Raw genomic sequence first — 23,228 nt, forward strand, 5'->3', positions numbered from 1 at the left:
TCAAACCACTTGAAGTAATTAAACAAAATTTTGTAGGTGTCTGTAGCTACGTGGAAAGAAAATTTTTCAAAAAACAACAATTTTTTACGTTTACCAGTGGCGCGCCTATAATTTTTTAAAAACATTTTCGAAAAAAAATATTACCCTACTAGTTTTTTTTTAACATAAAATTTATTATTAAATTCCTTGTTCAATTCTAAAAATAAAACCCCTTTTATTATTTTTTGCTACGACGCACCGCTTTCGAGTAAAAAAATAAAAACCATCTTAATGCGTGCCTAAAATTAAATGCTGTTTTAATTTAAAATGTCAAATTATTAAAACTTAGTTCAAAGGCGGCTGAAATCTTTTGTTTATGTTTATGTCTGATAATAAAGAATAACCTGTAGTTAGTTAAAATTAAATTTAAGTTATTTTTTATTTTGTTTTTTTTTCAGTAAAATTTTGACACCCTGTATCTTCGTTATTGTTCATATTTCGAAAAATCGTCAAAGGAAAAAAAACCTTATTTTTTGAAGCCCTATTCGCAGGTGAAAGGAAAGCACCAACTTTGGAATCACCCTGTAGTATACGTTTGTCAGGATAGCTGCAAAAATTCATTTTAAAACAACTTTGGCAAGATTAGAAAAACTTCCCTATTTGGTATTTAATCAAGTAATATTGTGGTTAAATCAAGAATGTTAAGTACCTTAGCTATTATAGGCAGGTATCAATGATTTTAATAGAGTCGGTTTCACCAACCGCAACTGGATAACTTTGCATGCAGCTCGTTGACCTCAATTAACAATTCCTTAACCTACTGTTCTGGGATAATAAACGAATGATTTATTTTTCGTTTTAAAACAATCGGCAATATGAGAACCGTCTTGATGCAATTTTAATTATTCTCGTGGTCGTTGACATTGAGTTATGAATCTTTTTAATAAAAAAATCAAAGTAAAAACCTGTAAATTTTTGTGTATTAAAACATATAAGTTTGTAAACGTTAATCTTGGTAATTAGAAAAAAGGCGTTTCCTTAACAAAAAAGTGCTAAATAATATGTATAAAAATACGCACAGTTGAAAAAAAATTTGGCTATGTTTATATTAACATGTTACATATCGTTTATAAACAGTTTTTTCAACTTCTACCTTAAAAATAGTAGAAAATAGAAATGGCCTCTTTTCTTATTAAAGTGACGGTAGAACTGTTTGTAACTCAGATTTTTAATAAGATTTATTAAAAATATTTAATTTTCTGATGTGTTAGTTTATATGATTTCCGATTTTGTTTGGTATTTTAGATATTGGCCTTGTTTAGCTTAGCAAAGGTCTTTTTTTTAAATAACAGGATTAACCTCTACAAACTTATATGCTGTATACACCGTTGAAAAGGTAAAAATCAACAGAATTAAATGACGTAAAAATATACAGGATGTTCCATTTAAAAAAATGTAACTTACTGTCATATGTCAGAAACTAAATGGAATAGAAAAAAACTGACTACGCCATTGGATTCTACATGAAAACTTCTACCGGAAACCGTTCTTCCTTTTTTGATAACTTTAACAGCAACTGAAATACAGAAGAGGTTCAAAAATTACCAATTTTCGAAAACCCCCCGTATCTTTGAAACAAAAGAAGTTTGCGCCGCCCACTTTTCGCCAGTCATCTCAGCTCAGAAAAAGAGATCAGAACACGTATGCAACTTTTTTTCTATCTATTACCGTTTTCTCTGTACCCCGTAAAATCATCGAAAATGCAGCACCCTGTACATGTGCTCAAGTCAGGACGAGGAATAAAATTATAATTTGTCATTAAAAGGAGGTATAAATAACTTTAATTAAAAATAACATCAAATCAGCGTACAACTACTAAACTATGATAATTTTTTTGTTGAATTTGTAATAACCAAGTATACGAATTTTGAAATGTCAGGTTATTATCTTGAAAGTTGATTCAACACTTAACCTTTAATAAGTTAGTATTAACCTTTAATAATTTTAGTAACAGTAATGATAAGTTCACATGTGCAGTATTTTCGTAAATCACAGCAACAAGCTGAAAGTTGTATTTTGACCAATCACAAACTACCCACTGTGCGGAAATTTACGCAAATACAGCGTAAGTGGCTCAACAGTTTGCTGTAACTGTCATTTCTGTATTTGTGTTGCCACAGGCACAGTTGAAAAAATTTGCTGTTATTGGATGAACAATTTGTCATTGGTTTTGCTTGAATTTTTTTCACTTGTTTCAAGTTAATTCTCTTAATATCAAAGTTCCCGACCCCCCAAACATGAAACTTCTAGTCTAAATTATATCTACATTATAACTTAAGAGTAATTAGACATTTAATAGACCTCTTCTTTTCTCTTTACTGACTTATGATGCTTCTGACTCGAATAAATAAATAAATAACTAGTAAGTAGTAATAATGCGGGGGACCCTAAAAGGTCCGGCGAGTAGGCCTTAAGGCCCTTTTCGCCGTTTCCCCTCAAACCCTCCCCACCTGACCAACGCCACCCAGACATCCCGTATCCCTGAGGAAGGCAAGGATCCGTCCCTACTCCAAGGAAGACAGTTCCCTGCAGGAGAGTGTGGAGGCCCCAAGAAAGCGCCTCCTGATAGACGATCAGCGATGGCAGACTCCTAATAGGTGATATGATGTCTCCTCCGCCGTTCCACATTGTATGTCTGTTTAGGCCACAGTCAGAACCGCAACCAGTGTTTTTAAGGCCCAGCGACTCCTTGACATCAACCATTTGGATTTGGCACCCTTCCGCCTTTCTCCACGTCTCTATGGTACTTTCAAGTACCCAGTCACTTTGCGCTTACTACCTGTTTGTTGCTTAATTCTATGTGAGATACGGAAGATATTGGACTCTCAGAAGACTCAAGCCGGGCCAGTGCATCGGCCCGGCCCGCTCGTTTCCCGCAAACCCCATATGTGCCGGAATCCACACTAAGTGTACCTTCTTCTGCTCTGACACTTTGTTCAGGGCATCCCAGCATTCCTGTTGCCCATCCTGGCACTACAAAGTGCCTTTAGGATAGCCTGACCTCTCGTCCTTCTGGAACTTCCTTGCTTGTGGCAACCTCGAGGATTGCAAATAAATCCCCCTGAAATATGGTCGTTCACTTCCCCAGCGAAAAATATGCCCCCTTGTTGGTGTCTTGTCGGTACACTCCCGCCCCGGACCATCCCCTATTGGGAGACTTTGAGCTGTCGGTGTACCAGCTTTGTACCCCTTCTCGAGAAGCTACTATCCCAACTTTCGCTAGTTGGAATTTCTACCTTAAAGATTGGAATATCCCGATGCATGGCAGCCGCTATACTTGTATGTCCTTGATGCAGGTGGTTGTTACGCCTTTTAGAGCCGCATTCCATCCTCTGCAGCGCCGCAGCGGCCTGCAGAGTGCGTATCTACAGAGGTAACTCATGAAGGCCCAGAAGAACGTATAATGCGAGACTCGGTGTCGTCCTCATTAGGTGGTTTTTGCCAGACAGGCTAGTCTTTGCAAACCCGTCAGTTTCCGGGAAACGAAGGCCTTCTCCACCGCCGGCCACCAGACCAAGGATCTGGTCAGAATCTCGATCTGAGGATAATCAATTTATTTTTCTATATCTTATCGACACATCCCTAGTTATCAAATCCATTATTTTAGCTTAATTTTCAAGCTTTACACAGGCGACGTCAACAGTCAATTAGACCACAAACCTTAACCAAAATCAACTTTGAGATTAAATGATTTTCAAACTGTAAAAAAAAACACTTCCAGGCCTGTACTTACTCAGAACTTCTGGTTTTTAAGATATTTTCAAACACTTGGCAACGTGTTAGTCTTCCATTGAAATGAACAGGTTTGCACTTAGTTTGTGTATAGAGTATAAATGACAATTCACTAACAGGGAGGGATTTCTCCAATTTTATAATTTTTGTAAGCTCTATTTACATAGATTATTAACTTCATAGCTTTAAGTATACACGTGTCGTTCACTTGACGTTCTGAATGTATGTCAAAACTCCATAGACATATAAAATTCAATTAACGCGTTTTTCTACCAGTCGTGTTGTCAGTTAAATATTTTTTACCAGTTTAATAGCTTGACTTGTGTGATACTTGTCACGTGTTTTGACACGTTGCTTCCAATTGACAGCTGCGTTAGAACGAGTTGCAAATAAAATTTTAGAGAAAATATTAAATTATTAGTAATCGAATGTGTTTTGTATCATTATTCAGATGACTTTCACAGTTGCCTTAAAAGCCTTATTGAAACATAAAACAAAAAGAATTTGAATAATGTTATTTTAACGTTTTAAGTGGTTCAAGTCAAATTTGTCTCGTTTTGCATTGGCGTCAAAATTCCATGAACATATAAAGTTTAATTAACGTGTTTTCTACTTAATTTTGTTATTTTAAACCGTTTTCAGTTTAGAATAAATAGGTGAAACTTATTACTTCAGGGCAATTATACTGACTGTCGTGCATTAAACTTTGCCTTTAAAATTAAACTTAACTGGGATTGTACACTTTATTTCTAGTCCTAAATTAAATTAACCAGAATTTAAGTTAATGATGTACTAGAATGCATCTTCAAGTAAAAAAAGTTTAAATCTTGATCGGAAAATTTGTATAAATATAGATTGCGTATGAACGATAAATTCTGAGTAATCAATAATTAAAATTCTAGCAATTAAGGCAAAAGTTACTTTCATTCATAAATCAAGTTTGAATTATTATTCAAATAAAATGTTTCTACAATCTAAATACTCACAAGAAAATAAGTTTCAATTTGCTGAATTGGGGTTTGCAATATTTATAAAAATCCAACGTACATTAATAATAAAATAGACATTTGTAGGTTTTCAATTAAAGGACCTAACAGAACAGAAATATTTATTAATTAGGTTCGATTCTATTTCAACCAACTTTTTCTGACAACTACGAAAAACATGCTAAAAGCGGTTTGGTGTTAACAAGACCAATTTGTTCATAAATATTCAAAAAAAAATCTCTAAAAACTAATTGACACGAATGATTCGAATTATTATCAAACACTGTGCCACAAAAATCCAGTCTCTGTTTTGTGTTTTGCTTGATTAGCTGAAAGTACACCAACAGAAATATGAATACAGAAATGATCATTAGCAAAACATTCAACTAATTTAACAACCTACTACTTAGCAAGTAACAAGTGAAAAAAAAATTGCTAGTATAGTAAATATACTAGACAAAGTTATTTTGCTAATTTGTTAGTATAACAAATACCGTGAATGAGTAAAGTCCCCATAGTAGAGGAAACAAAATCTTGGAAAAACAGTGAAATTTTCCTTTTAAAGAAAACAATCGTCAGGATTTTCTAAGTAATACAGTTATTTTGTTTAGTTTATGTTTGTTTTGAATTTATATGTTCCATGTAAATACCAGTTGGTTTTAGGTAAGTCACCCATTCTACGTTTTTTCCTTAACCAATGTTTGTCAAGTAAATTTTTATTTAAATAGGTACTATTTTTATCTTTCTGTAATTGCTGTTTTACTGATTTGTTTGACATACTGACATTTCGACAAAGTCGATAGTAGGTACAATAGATTCAATATGGGATACTAGTTTGTCTTCCTTAAATAAGAAGCAAATATTTGCATAACGCATATGGTATGCAAGAATTCCATCAATAAGAAACATTTTGCAAAAGCTGTGAAAGATTTCTTTAATTTACGTCCTTTGTTGATAACCCAAAATAATTGTTATGATCTTACCAAAATATTGCAATCTGGTGATAAGCTTCTTAAGAAACAAATGATGCTTAATATTAATATTTAAAAATTTATAATAATTCAGATTATTTAAATAAAAATGAAAATTCTTGATGGCTAGTTTATTATCCTGAACTACCATAGAACATAGAAGTGGTTTGAGCAAAGAGAAAGGATAGGTAGGTAATAACTTAAAACTTATTTGAAATGGATCTTGAAAATGTAGACACTGTAATTAACAAGCAAAGAATTTTTCGTTCTTCAACAGCGTACATGGATGGCGTTTTCGCATAAAACAAGGACACTTGTATTTGCTCAAGTTATTAGTACCACAAGTACCAAAAAGCAGTAAAATGTGTACAGATACAGTATTAATAGCAATATGTATATTGAAAGGTAAATTGTGATTTACTTGCAAAGTCATTTAATTATCAGAGAGGAATTTAGATTTAAATCTGAATCTGTAAAGTGCCTTTATCAGAAAAATAAAATTCAACACTTTTGAAAGCTAACATTGTTAATAATAATTCAGGTTTACCTTTTAGTACAAAATGTGACTTTTTAAAATTAGCTTTTTTAACATTTTGAAGTTTTTAATTTTTTTTTTCATTTTAATAAAGTAACTCATTTGCCAAAAAAAAGTAAAATAACTCACTTTTCTATAAAACAAACGAAATAATGAATAAAGGAATAAACATCAGGATCAGAATATACGAGAATAGCAAACTGACAGTTAGACAAACAAAAACTTGTCAAAGTTAGTTTTTCAACAAGAATGGTTTAAATGTAATTTATTTCATTTTGTTTTAAATAATTAGAGATCTGTAACTGTAAACCCCAGAAAACTTGCAGAAGCACTTAAAATGTGGATTGAAATTAAACAAAAAATAATAGCACAACTTTTCCTACAAATTGTTTTAAACTTCAGTAGATTACTAAAAGAAAAAGCAGACAAAAACCTGTACCATTTTTAAAGGAAAAAAAATGCTGCACCAGATGTGTAGTGTAAACCATATTCGTAATTTAAAAAGCAACTCATTGAGACAGAAAAAAACAAAGTGGCCTGGAGATTTAGTGTAACAACTTCTCGAAGAAGGTAGCCGACACTCTAGTAGAGGTCAAAATTCTTTTACCTGGAGCTAATTTAGTGCACCAGGTGTCTCGGAAAATAATTTAAAACTTGGACTTTGACTTAAATATTTTATGATCTGGACTTTGGTTTTGATAATTTTCAAGTCTTTTAAACAAGCTACTGTTTATCGATTCATACAGTTTAAAAGATTTGCTTGTAGTTTCACTGATGAAACAAAATTTGTCTAAGCAGTCAAAGACTGCTAAATTATATGAAAATGTGTAATAATTTCAATAGTATTCGTATTAAAAACGAATTTTCTCTAAGTGAAAAAATAAGTATAATAAAGCTTATAAGCAGGATTGTTACCTTTTTTTTCTGATTCACCTGTCAACTTCTGACACAATTGTCGACCTTTTGCTTTCCTAATATCACTCAATTTGATCGCTTAATTATAAGTCAAAACAATAAGTTATTAAAATGTGTGTTAATTATTTATTTATATGATGATTGGTCTATTTTATATTTATTTCAATAGACGATTAAACATTTAATTTTTTTGTCTTAAACAACATAATCAACAGCTCAGCAAACACAAATTTTGTTCATATTAAACTAAATTTAATAAAATCTATCAAGAATAATCCCATTTTTACTTTCGATATGCTAAATTCAGTGACTTTCACGTAATAATTGTTAATAGGTACCAATATAATATTGTTTTTTTTTATTGCCTCACAATACGTATTTCCTGTTTTTAACTTTTTTATTTTTTACTTTACTTTTTACTTTTATATTGAGTTTGTTATAACTTCTGTAGTTTTTAAAAGATACCCTACTGTATACAATGTGCTCAGGACCACTGTAGGGATCCGTATTAGGAAATTTTTATAATAATGTCAAAAAACTAAGTAAAACGCATTTACACTATAAAGTCATACATAAATAAATAATAATAAAATTCATAATGAAAAGGGCTTTCAGACTCTTATAATATAAAGTATAGATTGAATTTAAAAAAAAGTTTATGATGATTCCGCAAAGACGAAACGTCGAAATGAAAAATTGATAATTCCATTTTAAAAAGCTTTAAAATTTGCTGTAAAGAAGTATTAAACCCACAAAATAAAACGTAAAAAAAACTATTTTCAAAATAACTAAAAAAACAAAAAAAAAAAATGTACATTTTCTAAATGTCATTTTATTAAGGCGATGATTAAACGACGTTTCTCACATTAGACCAAATTTGTATTTTTAACACATTTTTAGTGTAACTTGATCTCAAATAACACTAAAAATCACACAATCGGGTCGACTATTTGGTATTATTTGGATTTATTAACAGAGAATCTTGCAAGGTTCAAATTACATTCAATATCTCAGTCATTTACTGTAGATAAAATTTTACTCGGTTATTCCTTTTGTTTTTAAAATAACCTAGAAAACCATATTGGTATCGCATGGAAGAGTAAACAGCTTGATTGTCCATTTCCACAAAATAATCACCCACTAATTTGTTGTGTTCGTAGAAATACGCTTCTTTCTAGGTGACATAGTTTTAAGAATCTCATAGGCTTTACTGCATATTCTTCCCACAACTATTATTAACTCGTTTTGTTTGCCCATCAACTAGCATAAACAAATTTCATGTAATTTCTTGGAAAAGAGAAAACTTGACCTGTGTCCTATGCATAATGATGCCAAATTATTTCTTATAATTATGTACATGTTAGGCGTATCAGTTTAGGGAAAGGTAGTAATTAAGTTAACTAGGAAAAACAAATTTTCATTGATCATTGAATACGTTTTCATGTTCACTCAATCAATTAGTATCTACGTCAAAAACTAAGTACTTTTTGTTGATGATCGCTACAAAAATCCTACAGAACAACTTCCTTAATTAACATTTATTGCGACTTTTTGTAAGCATTTCCTCGTAAATTAATAGTTTAATTGCAATTTGTGCAGGTATTTACTATGGGTGTTCGTTTGAATTTGCCATCTTAAACCAAATAAACTAGTTTTGGTCATCCTGAGTGGGTTTTTATTGATCCACTATTTATGTCTTCTATGTTAAGATCCCAGCTTTGATAAATTATTAATGATAATAACTTACGGTTGTTAGAGACTGGATGTCTGAAGGAACCACTTATAAAATAACATTTTTTCGGAACTTAAGACCCAATTTTTGGACTTTGAACCACATTATGTGTTTATTTTGTTATAGGACCCTTTACCAGTACCGCAGATATCATGGGACTTTACAAGCAGTATTTCCGTATAACACAACATGCACTAGGTATTCGAAGAAATAAAAATGGAAGGGATGGCATTGCTCTGCAAATGCTAATATCACAACCAGTTAATCATGGTAAGTTCAATATTATAAGAGTTCTTTTATACGTTAGAAAATAATAATAGTGAACAAAATGGTAGCTGGAGAAAAAATAGCTGTTAAGCATTGATTATTGCCAATAAATAATAATCTACGAGCTAAATTTAGCCTTTTCTGACTCACCTCATTAGGAAACATGACTTCGTTACCATACATTTTAGTAAAAAAAAATGATTTTTGACACTAGTGTAGCTTTGGCTTAGTTGGTTAAGTATGATATACATTTAAATAAAAATAGTTATTTACCTAACAACTACGGAAAGTGGTACTTTTCCGCACGATACGCGCAGTTAAAGAGCGGGAAGGACGCTTTTCGCTTGTGTTAGGTACAACATTTTTCCTTAAATTATCAATTTTTATTAAATTGAACAAAAATGTATGGTAAAATGACTAAAATGAAAGCCTCTGATTGCAAAGATGATTAAAAGTGAGAATTTTTCTATTGTGAAACTGGTTGCATATTCATACCCTTGATCCGATTGATGTCGTTCAAAAATGACAGTAGGTACTACTGCTGCTCCAAATTTGACAGCTGTCAAAATTGATTTTGCAGTTGTCAACAACGACAGTTTATTCTACTATATCAAATTTCCAGTTGAAAAAATCAAGGATAAAGTGATCTACGTTTCAAACAACACTCTTTTAGTAAACTGACCATTTTGAAACCATCACATTTTTCAGAATTTCTTAGTCCGAATGACGTAATTTTTTTAGGTGTCAAAAACGACAGTTTATTCTAATACTACATCAAATTAGTCAACTGTCAAACATTTGTGAATCAAAAAAATTTGGGATGTAACTTTCTGTGTTTCAACCCACTGTGTTTTAACAAACTGATCGCTTTGAAAGAAATTTATCAGAAACCGTTCCTCCCATTGACGTAATTTTGGCAGGTGTCAAAAATGACAACTGTAGCGAATATGACATTGAACTTTTTTATGTTTGTACTGTTGATGAGATCAAACAAACAAATAACATGTAACAATATAAATAAATTAACTCTGTAAAGTATGACATCTCATTATACAACGTTTCGGTTTATGTCAGCCATCCTCAACTTAATTTTATTTAATTAAATAGTGCTTTATTTTTTAAGCATATTCTGGAAGTAGCAGTAGTCCTGATTTTGTTTTGTTGTTCTCTGTGGCTGGTCTTTTTGCAAACAAACTCTTTTATTGGACATAACATTTAAAAATAAGAATCACTATTTTATAGCTACTTTTGTCATTGTGTACAGGGTGTTTCATCACATTCGAGTCACACCAGCGATTAAAGAGGTACAGTACAGAGGCAAATTGGAGCGAAATTGCGCAATTTAGAGTCCAATAATATGCAGTTTAAATATTTGATAAGTTCCGATTACTTTCAGAAATACTCGAAAAAATACGAAATTTGATGAAAAATCAATTGTTTTGTGTTCAGCTTATTTGCAGAGATAATTCGAAATGAGTGACACTTTGTCATTGCAATTTTTTCTGCTTCATTAAATAAAAAATGTTTGGTGGTTTATGCTCACTAAACATTTAAAATTTATGTAGTTAAAAGTGAGGTTAACCTACTGAGGCCTTCAAAACCATTTTATGGTCATTTAATATTGAAGATTTAAAATTTTTAACCAAACTTTTAACTTTTTTTTATTTTTCACCATTATTAATTAATAAGAAATAAAAATCTAAGCAATTTAACAAAAAGTTTGCTGCAGATCAGTTAAGAAAAAACACATAATACTTTCAAGTCCGAAACGTTGCAGTCGTCTCAAATTTTAATTTTAAATTTTTTTTCCGAAAGTGGTCAAAATTTTTTAATTTCTAAAAGACACCATATTATTAAACTTAATTTTGCCATAACTAAAACAACTCTATATCTTTCACCGTTTTCGGGATTCCCACGAATTTGTGGAATTCTGTATATTTATACAGAATTATATCTTCAAGAATGCAGAAGGTACTATTTATTTATCATCATATCTATAGAATTTTGGTAGGCATCATTCCGTAATGTAACAGTAAGAATAAAGTGTAAAAATGTTATTTAATAATAATCTGCCTTCTTAATATACAATTTGGTAATTATGGTTTAAGTAACAAATTCCGCTACAATTTCGTCATCTACATTACAATTACTTATTAATAACTTGACTATCTTATTGAAATTTGACCGTTTAGTTCTGAACAGTATCAAACTGGTCGTTTCTGAGTTTAAAGTTAGCTCATTGTCGTTAAACCATATTGCAACTTTGGTTGTTAAATATTGATTGTTAATAACCAGCTGTGAACTGCATTTATTTGCTACAATTAAGTTGGTATCGTCAGCATAGTTCATGATAATTAACACCTAGAAAAGCGTTTTGTTACTTTTTCCTAAATTTGATGTTAAGATCTTTATGGTTGCTCAAATTTTGTCTAATCTATGTAATCTTTGATTTAATCAAAGATTTGGAATTAGTATTACAAACTTTTTGAAACTATACTTCTAAAATCAAATCTCTCTACAAAATCGTACCAAAAATCGTCTAGCCAATATTTATCTCACCTACATTTCCAAGCCGGCTTTTATGTAACACTCTGTGTTGTGGCCCAGCCGCATTGAGGTTAAGTGTGACACCACTTTCACTCTCTTGGTGGAAGCTTCGCCGAAGCCTAAAGGTAACCGAACGTCCTTGGAAAGTATTTCTGTTACATTCGAGAGACGTAAGTAGTGCATTTCGTTTATGTATTTATGTAAAGTAAACACAGCCGACCAGGGTTATTATATAAACTCTTATTACATCTCGCGAAGACGAAGAATTTCAACAAGAAAAATTTCTTAACATATCCGATTGCCCTCTTTTGGTGGTTTTTTTTTGGAGGCTGAAATGATGCGGAATGTTACGAAAGTGTGTAATATTTGGACGTGCGTGAGTTCACGTTAATTACATTTAAGCATAGACTGGGCAGGTCCACTAATTTGTTTTTATGCAATATTTTCAATGATAGTAAAATAATTATCACTTTGCAACGGTTGACCTACATTATAATGTTAGTAATTACTGCTTTGTTTGGATTTAAAAATTGTAGGTATACCAGAAATCAAACCAAAATAGTATAGGCCTAAAATATGTGTTTTTATTATAGATTGAATATTTTAAATATTTATAAAGAAAAGTATATTTGAGTGGCTAATAGCAATACTTAGTTTTAATTTTAGATAAATATCACAATAACCTTTCTTTGCTCCTCCTCTCGTTTGAATACTTAAAATGGGTGTTTCTATCTATTTTTATAGAAGACGAAATTTAATTCCATTCTAATAGAAATCTATTTGTAAGGTTTATTTCAAAATTATAAAAAAATAACTAAACTTATAGGTATTCAAATGGAGCTGTTTCTCATCATTTGACACTTTAGCTGATATCTCCAGAAGTTGAACATAACACAGAATGAACATATTTTAACGACATAGCATTGTTACTGGAAAGCTTCAACATAGTTTTTCTGCCACTCTTTGACGCGGTGAACTCTAACTTGGTTACATTTAGAGTCCGGATTAAAGAGCACTAAAGTCGTGAAAAAAAGCGCTGAAAAAGCAAAATTATTTTCTTCAAAAAAGCATAAAAATCTGTAAAAAAGCAGTTCAGTTCAACTTCTAGAAATTTTTTGAAGATTTCAATTTGCTTTAGAAGCATACGGAAGGTTATAGACTGTTTTGAAAACTTTCAAAAGTTTTTTGAACTACTTGAGAGCATTTGGAAGGTTTTTGGCTGTTTAAACAGCATATTGAAGGTTCTGGAATTCTTTAGAGGCATTTGGAATCTCTTAAACGGTTCACAATATTTTTTGGAAGCTTCTAAACTGCTTTAATATCTTCTGGGAGCTTCTAGACTAGTTGAAAAGCGTTCGGAATCTTTTAAACTGTTCTAAATGATTTTGAAAGCTTCTAAACTGTTTTGAAAGACTTCCGACTGCTTTAGAAGCATTTTGGAGTTTCTGTAGTGTTTTGAATTTTTTTTAGACTACTGTAGGAGCATTGAAGGTTTTGAACTGCTTTTAAGACATGTGAATTTGAATTTTTGGAAGCTTTTAAACTGCTCTAGAATATGAATTTATAATTTAATTATAATATTAGACTGTTCTAAAAGCTTTTAGAAGCTTCTAGGCTGATTTGTAAGCTTTGCAAGGCATTTTAGAGGTTTTATAGTGTTTTGGAATGTTTTTACATTTTTTTTAGGCTTAACATGTTTTTGTCGTTCAGAAGCCTTCAATATCTCAATATAGCAATTTTTTGTCAAAGCAGTTTATTAGTGTAGTTTATTTTATTAAGTATTAGTTTAGTTTATTTTTAAAAACTTGAAAATCTTGTTTTGTAAAAAACTAGTTAAACCATACAAAAATAGCAGTAAATAAGCACTAAAAACTAAAATATGCACTAAACGAAGAAAAAAGCAAAAAAAGCATCAACAAAATCTGTCAAGTTTTTGCATAAATCGTTCACTTTAGATGTCAAAGGTTGGTTGCTTTTATTTTTTAGAAAAAGCAAAATTTCTAGAAATCCGGACTCTAGTTATATTTATCGAAAATAATTTTTGGACTGTTTAGTAAAGTTTTCAATCATGTGATCAAGAAAAATACACACAGCAAGCCCTACAATATAGTAGCATAATAAACAGAGGAATTTAATGCAATTCTTAAAAAAAGTGGATTTCTATACATTGTTCAGTTAATCAATAGACTGATCACGTATCGAATATCAGTTAATGGCATTGAACAAGCAAGATACGGATGATGAGATGAAAAACAAGATAAGTAAAGCAGTAAAGTTGCATTCTTATGCCACAAAAAGTAGTTTGTATGTTCACAAAACGGTGATTATCATTTTGATTCACTTTTTAATGTTTTCTTTTAGTCGGTTATAAATAATTTAATAACTTTTGTGCTGGTTCTTGTTTTCTTTAATATCTTTGGCACAGAACTACTACTAAGTAGAATATCGGTTAAGTTACTAGACACCCAATATACTGGCTGACCTACAAAATATTTAAATAAATTTAAACAAAAATTGATTATTTAAAATTACTGTTGTAATACAAGGATTTTGGACGTAATATGATTGATGAACAATCAATGCAATCTTAGGTGTTTCACTGAAAATGAATGGTTTTTATTTGTAATATTATATTGATGGTTTTTTATTTGTAAAATGATTTCAAAGTTGTAATCCTTTCTCCAATCCCTCACCAGGAAATCCTAAAATAGATAAATCAATGTTTTACTTCCAATTGTATTTTATAATAACTATTTGAATTTCTTCAAATTACAGTTAGACAGGCTTAGTAATGTTCATTACAAAACTAGCATTCTGGTCGTACTAAGCAGGTCAGAAATTTTGTTTTTTTTTCTGCTCAAATCGATCCACGTACTGGTAATTTCAGGGTCATTACCAAATGCCTGAAATATGGAAATAAGTTAGAAAAATTACCTTTTGGTAATACACCTAGTTATATTATTGAAACAGCTTAAGAATACAAATACTATTTTTATTACTATTGCCTTTTCTCAATAGCTCTGCTACTAAGAGTCAGAACGACTCTGCTGGTATATGTCCACAAGAACTAATTTGAACGAAGGGTTGTTTGTAAGAAAGTTAAAAATTACTAAATTCAGTGTTTCTTAAGTCCCACACCTTTTCTCATCAGACTTTTTCTCATCAATATTTGACTGTTTTTTATCGTTTTAGCCTTGAAAATTGCGTAGAATAACTGCAATGACTAGAATATTTCAAAATAGCGCGTTAAATCAGTGTGTTTATATTTGGCCCTATTTTACCTTGAAAATTGACTCGCACTACTGAAAACAGTAAAAGTAATTTTTTATGATATTTGACTTTAAAAAATCGACTAAAACGACAGCAGATACTCCGGTAAATCGATTGACATAAAATTTAAACGTTTAGATCTCGGTTTTGCCCTTGAAAATAGACTAGAACGACTGAAAATGCTTGGTTAAGCCACTTTTCATGAATCTTGACTGGGTTTCAACATTTTAGCCATAAAAATTGATTAGAGAATCCCTACATTTTTCGAAAAGTACTCAACACAACCTCAACAAAATATATAGCTATTGAGTAAAATATAAACAATCATCCTGTACATTTATGAGTAGTTTTATAGTTTCCAGTAATTTTGAATACAACAAATAATTATTGTATAATACAATCAACTCTTTTTTTTTTTTTGAACTCCGTGTAGATGTCCTTCTGATTCTCGTTATTGCCAATTCATACTGCAAAAGGTGAACGAGTAATAAGAGATTAATAATCATTAAGTTACTTTTAATTGAAAAACTGATTACTGATTACTTTTTTGTATTGTTTCAGGTCATCTATCTGTAATAATAATAGGACTATTCACATTGGCCATGGGTATAATCTTATCCTCAATTCCATGGCTGGACTATATTGTTTTAAGAGTAAGTCTTCTTTTATAATTATAACACACTATAAGAAGGCAAAATTACTGAATTTAATGTGAATTTGTTATTAGAATTTGCGTCTACGAGAAGGTTCCATTAGTTTCCATTACTGGCAAAAACCAGGCGTTGTCAGATTTACCAAAGTGTACATATTCAACGTGACTAATCCGGACGGGTTCCTCAAACAGGGTGAAAAACCGAAACTACAGGAAATCGGACCTTTCGTATACAGGTAAGCCTGTAACTAAACGATACTAACCTGTAACGTATTAATTAGTTCTAGTTTTGGAAGTTTTTGCATTAAATTTCAATAATTTTGTGAAACCTGAAATTTCTGTATATAACTTTATCGAAGGTTGTCTGTGGTACGCAACCATAATTTTTTAGTGATGACGTCCTGACTACGACAATCCTCGGTCTAATTTTAGTCAAAAACAGTTAATTAGACAGTTAATTTATGTCATCTTTCATTCATTTTATTACGCAGCACTCAATGAGTTGCAGAAAGGCTAGGATTCCACATACAACTTACATCAAAACCACGTAATGGCATTAAGAATTGGTTGAATGTGGTTGAACCTCGATTTCCTCGTGAACTCGTTTCATTTGTATTCATTATATAAAACGTTTACTTGTTAATAAAGTGCTGAAATGTATGTAGCAACAACTATTATAAAAATATTAGAATAATATGGAAATATACGGAGTGCCACAAATTTGTGTGTAAGTATGGGGATCTTAAAAACGGAAAGATTTACCAAATTGGTTTAAATTTTGCCATTTGGAGTTTAATTATATGTCGTATTAAAATTTAAAATATTTCAATTATTTCAGGAGAGAAAAAAAAAAAATTTTGAAATTTAGTTTCATTTTACTTTTTATACTATTTTTTGTGATTCTGAAAGGACAATTTGTCCTGATTTAAATAATGTTTAACATCAAAACTTTTGTTTGTCTGCTGAGGTTTTAGGTTAGAATTTGAAAGAAACTGTAAATTTGTAGCAAAATTAACATTAGTATTTGTCAAGTATAAAATTACAAATTTTTCATTTTTGACTCTGTCAGTGAGTTTTAAAAGAGAGTTTTAATGCTGTTAATCATGGAATTATTAAGTCATCTAAGAATTCAGAAATTTTTAGTTTGCAATTTTCACCATGATTTCCATTTTCAAAAAATTTTCAAATTATAAAAAGTGTGTTTTTTTACGGAAATGTATTCTCTGGAATTTCTAGACTCATCTATGAACAATTTGCAATTTTATAGTTGCCATTTTTACTAATTTTATTAACCTTTTTCAATAATTTTTACCCAGTTTAAAATAGTGTGATTTTTTTTCCTGGAAGTTAATTCTCTGGAACGTTTAGAGTCATCTAAGGTCAATTTGTAATTTTTAATTTGCAATTTTTTGCAACTTTTCATGGAAATTATTTTTTTGTAAATTCCAGACCCATATCTAAAACTAATTTTTAATTATATTTTTAAATTTTAGGTTAGAATTCGAAAAAAACTGCGATTCTTTAAAATTTTTGTAACAAAGGAACATTATTAATTGACAATTATATTGACAGTTATTGAGATGTCAACATTTTCCAAAAATTGTGGTTTTTTATGGAAGTGTTTTTCAAGGTTAGGTTAGGGTAAGTTAATTTTCTCTGGAATGATTAGAGCCATCTAAGATCAATTTGTAATATTCAATTTGCCATTTTCACTCTTTTTTTAAATTTTTCCAGTTTTCCAGAAAGAGTCTTTTTCATGGAAATTTGGAATGACTGAAATTATCTAAGATTAATTTGCAATTTTATGGTTGGCATTTTCGAAAATGTTTTAAAAAGTGTGATTTTTCCTGGAAATTTATTCTTTGGATTATTTAGAATCATCTCATTTTCAAAAAATTTTAAAAAGTGTGTTTTTTTAATTCTTAAATGTAATGTTGTATTTCATGAAACTTAATTCCCTGAAATTTCTAGAACCACCTAAAGCAATTTACAATTATAGTTGCCATTTTCACCCTTTTTTTTATATTTAAAAAAGTGTTTTTTTATGGAAGTTAATTCTCTGGAATATTTAGAGTCCTATAAGATTTGTAATGTTCACTTTGCCATTTTCAGATTTGCAATTTCAAAAAATCATCAATGGAAAAAAGTCAATAAAATTTCGCATCAACAATAAAAACAGAATTTTAATTATTTTTGCGAAATGCAAACAAAATTAAAATTATTTGGTACTCATTTTCACTCTGTTATTGAGTTTTCAAAAAGTGTGTTTTTTTATGGAAATTGATTCTTTAGAATCTTTGAGACATACGAATTCTAAAATCAATTTTTAGTCATTTTCAATTTGCCATTTTCACCTTGTTTGTCCATTGTCCAAAGTGTTTTGTTATGGTTCTGTTAGATTAAGTTAATTTTCTTAGGACTGTTTAGAGCCAGATTTGATTTGTAATTTTCAACTTGCGACTTTCATCTTATTTTTCATTTTCAAAAATGTTTGACGTTTTTGTGTGTTTCTTTCACGGAAATTTACTTTCTGGAATTTTTAAAACTTTTCCGTTTTCTTACACACTTACAAACGATTTTGTGGTACTCTCTACAAATGATCTATTCAAAAATCTTTCTCTCGACTTTTGTTATCAAAAAATTGTGCCAAAAATATCAAACTTGTTTCTAAAACTCATTTTTATGTGTTTTAATGGATGTTTCGATCATATTGCTAGAATATCGAAAATACAAGCAATTCACGGAAGTCAATTTTGTACAAAGGTGAACAACAAATCAATAAAAATAACACATTTGGCCTTTAATGGTATCGCTTAAAAGCGGGAAAATTTATTGATCTCTGATTCATTTTACTTTTTATACTATTTTTTGTGATTCTGAAAGGACTATTTGTCCTGATTTAAATAATGTTTAACATCGAAACTTTGTTTGTCTGCTGAGGTTTTAGGTTAGAATTTGAAAGAAACTGTAAATATTTCTCAAATTTTTGTAGCAAAATTAACATTAGTATTTGTCAAGTATAAAATTACAAATTTGTCATTTTTGACTCATTGAGTTTTAAAAGTTTTTCAAAAAATGCTGTTGATCATGGAATTTTTAAGTCATCTAAGAATTCAGAAATTTTCAGTTTGCCATTTACACCATGTTTTTCCATTTTCAAAAATTTTTCAAATTATAAAAAGTGTGTTTTTTCACGGAAATGTATTCTCTGGAATTTCTAGACTCATCTATGAACAATTTGCAATTAGTTGCCATTTTTACTAATTTTATTAATCTTTTTCAATAATTTTTACCCAGTTTAAGTTAATTCTCTGGAACGTTTAGAGTCATCTAAGGTCAATTTGTAATTTTCAATTTGCAATTTTTTGCAACTTTAAAAATTTTTTAAAAATATTTAAATAGTGTTTTCTTTTTTCATGGAAATTATTTTTTTGTAAATTCCAGACCCATATCTAAAACTAATTTTTAATTATATTTTTAAATTTTAGGTTAGAATTCGAAAAAAACTGCGATTCTTTAAAATTTTTGTAAAAAAGGAACATTATTAATTGACAATTATACATATTGACAGTTATTGAGATTTCAACATTTTCCAAAAATTGTGGTTTATTATGGAAGTGTTTTTTCAAGGTTAGGTTAGGGTAAGTTAATTTTCTCTGGAATGATTAGAGTCATCTAAGATCAATTTGTAATATTCAATTTGCCATTTTCACTCTTTTTTTTTTCATTTGTTTAAATTTTTTCAGTTTTCTGACTGAAAATTATCTAAGATTAATTGTATTTTATGGAACTTAATTCTCTGAAATTTCTAGAACCACCTAAACCAATTTACAATTATAGTTGCCATTTTCACCCTTTTTTTATTTAAATTTATATTTAAAAAATTGTTTTTTTATGGAAGTTAATTCTCTGGGATGTTTAGAGTCCTATAAGATTTGTAATGTTCACTTTGCCATTTTCAGATTTTCTGTTGGTTCTTGGTCTTCTCTTCACTGTTTTTCAAACTGTATTTTCAGATTATGCTTTAAAAACAGTAGGATCGTATAAAAAAAGTTGATGATGATAACGGAAAACAAAAACGTCGGACATCAATGGAAAAAAGTCAGTAAAATTTCGCATCAACAATAAAAACAGAATTTTAATTATTTTTGCGAAATGCAAAAAAAAAAAATTATATATACAGGGTGTCCCGCGAGGTAAGGGACAAAATTTCACTACGTGTTCTTTAGGTGAATTCGAGTCAAAAATGTTCTATGAACATGGGTCCGCAAATGCTTCCTTACCGAGATATGATTTTTTAAATTTAATAGTGATTTTGTACCAAACACTACAATGGATCTCATCCACATTATTAAAAGGGCTAGACTATGCTTACAATGGGAAAATGGGCACTTTGAACAATTATTATAAACAGTTATTTTCCAAGAGGTATTAATTTTTTTTGTAAAAAAATATTTTTGTGAGGTTATTGTACTTTTCAACACAATAAAACTATTAAACTTAAAAAAATCATATCTTGGTAAGGAAGCATTTGCGGACCCATGTTCATAGAACATTTTCGACTCGAATTTACCTAAAGAACACGTAGTGAAATTGTGTCCCTTACCTCGCGGGACACCCTGTATATATATAAACAATCTTTATTTAAATAGAAAAAAGGCTATCGACCACTTGGTCTTTCTGCCTATGTTTACAGTGGGATTTTTTATGGTTTTAGTATACATGTTAACTTATTTCTAATTATTTACAATTTATTTACAAAAAAAAAATAAAAATCTTAGTTAAAGTGTTCTAGTAGGGTGGCAGTGGGAAAGAGGTAACGGGATTGTCTGGTTTGTCTTGTTATGCACAGTGGGTTTATTATTGTCCAGTTGTTTGGATTATTCTTCCATTTGTTCTGTAGTTGTATAAGTCATGTCTGTTATTTTGGTCATGTTTGTACGTTCGTAGAGAAGTTGGTTGGATGGGTTGTGTAGTGGGTTTTCTGGGTGTCTTATTTTGGTTATTAGTCTTAGAGCAATCTGTTCCGTAGTCTGAGTATATCTTTTAGTTTTGTCAGTAGCGTTTGCTCTAAGTAAGTGTCCGTAGTCTAAAACTGGTCTACAGATGGATTTGTATATTTGTGTGGCGGTTTTCGTGGTAATACCTTTGTTTTTGTATGTCAGTGATCTAAAGTGTTTTGTCCGTTTAATAGTTTCAGTTCTTGCATTTTTTAAGTGTTTTGTAAATTTTAGTTTTTGGTCCAGTATTACGCCTAAGTATTTTACGTCATGTTTGGGTTCAGTTATGTGGCCGTCCGCGGTTATGTTTGGGGAGTTGTCTTTGATCCTATGGTTTGGTAGTAAAAGTTGGTTTTTAGTTGCGTTGGGGGAAAAAAAAAATTATTTGGTACTCATTTCACTCACGTTATTGAGTTTTCAAAAAGTGTGGTTTTTTATGGAAATTGATTCGTTAGAATCTTTGAGACATACGAATTCTAAAATAAATTTTTAGGTCATTTTCAATTTGCCATATTTACCTTGTTTGTCCATTGTCCAAAGGGTTTTGTTATCGTTTAGAGCGAGGTTTAGAGATTTGATTTGTAATTTTCAACTTGCGACTTTCATCCTATTTTTGATTTTCAAAAATGTTTGACGTTTTTATGTGTTTCTTTCACGGAAATTTACTTTCTGGAATTTTTAAAGCTTTTTCGTTTTCTTACACACTTACAACTGATCTATTCAAAAATCTTTCTCTTGACTTTTGTTATCAAAAAATTGCGTCAAAAATATCAAACTTGTTTCTAAAACTAATTTTTAAGTGTTTTAATGGATGTTTCGATCATATTGCTAGAATACCGAAAATACAAGCAATTCACGGAAGTCAATTTTGTATAAAGGTGAACAACAAATCAATAAAAATAACACATTTGGCCTTTAATGGTATCGCTTAAAAGCGGGAAAATTTATTGATGTTGAATATTGACGCGCATTTTAAAAAGAAATAATTACCAATTCTGACAACAATCATTACTAAAAATTTTTATTTCTCCGTAATTGATTTTTTATGTTTGAATTGTAGAAACAGTTTATTTTATCAAGTCTTAATTATTCGGAAATATATTTTTATTAGGTCAAAAACACACAAGTCTGTCGTGTTTAATACGTTTTACTCGATATGCACAAGGCTAGACATAGTATGCTGAAATTGAATTTGTTAATTAGTGATGTTTAGTGACAATTAAGATTTTTCGTGATTTATGTAGGTCAGCTGTGCAATACATAGGAAACGTTAAAACTCGTTTTTTTTAGGTAATCTTCTAGACTGTGTTAAGGCTTGCGACCCTGTTTCCTAAACTTAAATACGGTCAAAACTGGGTGGTTGCTACAAAACGCGCATTCCATTTTTGTTATTATATGGTTACTTTAAAGGAGATTAAATTACCGTAGCGCAACGATTGTTGCCTAATTATGGGTGCGATTATGTGAAGTATTAGACAGGTCGTTCTCATGTACCGCATCGGTATGAAACATAAATTAAGATACCGATGTATTTGCAATTCTAAGCGTATTCAATAGGCACGCGACTATGGTATTATGCTGTAATGGTGGAATTCTAATTATTTTAATATTTATATCGTGCCGATATATTAATAAACATTCCTGAATTTTTACCAAAAAATTTATAAATGAAGAAAATGTGCAAGAAATATATGGAAACAGGGTATAACAGGTTATAGCAGTATCCAACATGGCTAATTATACCGGGTGTAACATTTAACTTGAGACATCTCAATATCTCGAAAAATAAGCACTTTTCGAAAAAATGTTTAGTATCAAAGTTGTATTATTCCGCGGGGGAAATACATTGATGACAAAATTTGTATTCCTCTGCCCCTCCATGTGTGGGGGAAGGGGGGTAACTTTCATTTTTTAAATGGCACCCCCAATTTTTTATTGCAGATTCAGATTCTGCGGCTAAAAACACGTGGAATTTGTTTAATATTGTGAGAGAGCTCTAATTAATTGCCAAATGCCTCTACAAATGTCCAAAGCCTATAATTATTTCCGAAATGCCAGAGGTTTGCAAATACTTATCAAAATCTCCCAAAAAGTGGTTTAATAGTTCCAATTTAATTTTAAACAAATTAATTTCAAAACATACTAAAATTTGACAGATGGGATAACAAGTGTAGCAAAATTTCCACAATTTCTTAAAAAATTGCCTCAAAGAACTCTAATTACCACTTAGAATCTCCGAAAATTGCCAGGTGTCTCTACAAATATCCAAAACCTTCCAGTAACTCTCCAAATAGGCCTCTAAAATTAATTTAGGAGTGCTGAAGTCTCTAAATATTCCTGAATATCTCCTAAAAGTTGTCATGAACCTCAAAAAGTATTGTAATTCTTCTAGTTTTTTTTTTAAATGCAAGAGATATCTAAATTCTACACAAAACCTTCTGAAGCTTACCAGAGCAGAATTCAAGTGCCTCAAATTTTCCAGTATTCTATTAAAATCGCCGGAAAGCTTCAATTAATAGCCTCTACAAATGTCCAAAACCTTCAAATAATTTTCTAAATTTGCCAGAGGCCTTTAAAATTAA

At 30.4% G+C, this 23,228-nt stretch overlaps 1 protein-coding gene across 3 annotated transcripts in view; it reads left to right on the forward strand.

The window, feature by feature from the left end:
• Window positions 1–23,228, forward strand: part of dsb (scavenger receptor class B member debris buster) — a 55,572-nt gene that overhangs the window by 18,500 nt on the left and 13,844 nt on the right. For 2 of the 3 annotated variants that reach the window (XM_081976876.1, XM_081976877.1), the window contains exons 2-4: window positions 9,037–9,180; window positions 15,556–15,647; window positions 15,722–15,882. In XM_081976876.1, the coding sequence (XP_081833002.1) occupies window positions 9,063–9,180; window positions 15,556–15,647; window positions 15,722–15,882 (371 nt within the window). In that variant the 5' untranslated portion in view covers window positions 9,037–9,062. Of the gene's footprint in view, window positions 1–5,356; window positions 5,421–9,036; window positions 9,181–15,555; window positions 15,648–15,721; window positions 15,883–23,228 lie in introns of those variants that run through there. The other variant, XM_081976875.1, reaches the window with a different exon arrangement.

The sequence above is a fragment of the Ips typographus genome, linkage group LG3 (genome assembly GCF_016097725.1).
Source record: "Ips typographus isolate SLU linkage group LG3, UJ_Ityp_2.0, whole genome shotgun sequence".
NCBI lineage: Eukaryota > Metazoa > Arthropoda > Insecta > Coleoptera > Curculionidae > Ips > Ips typographus.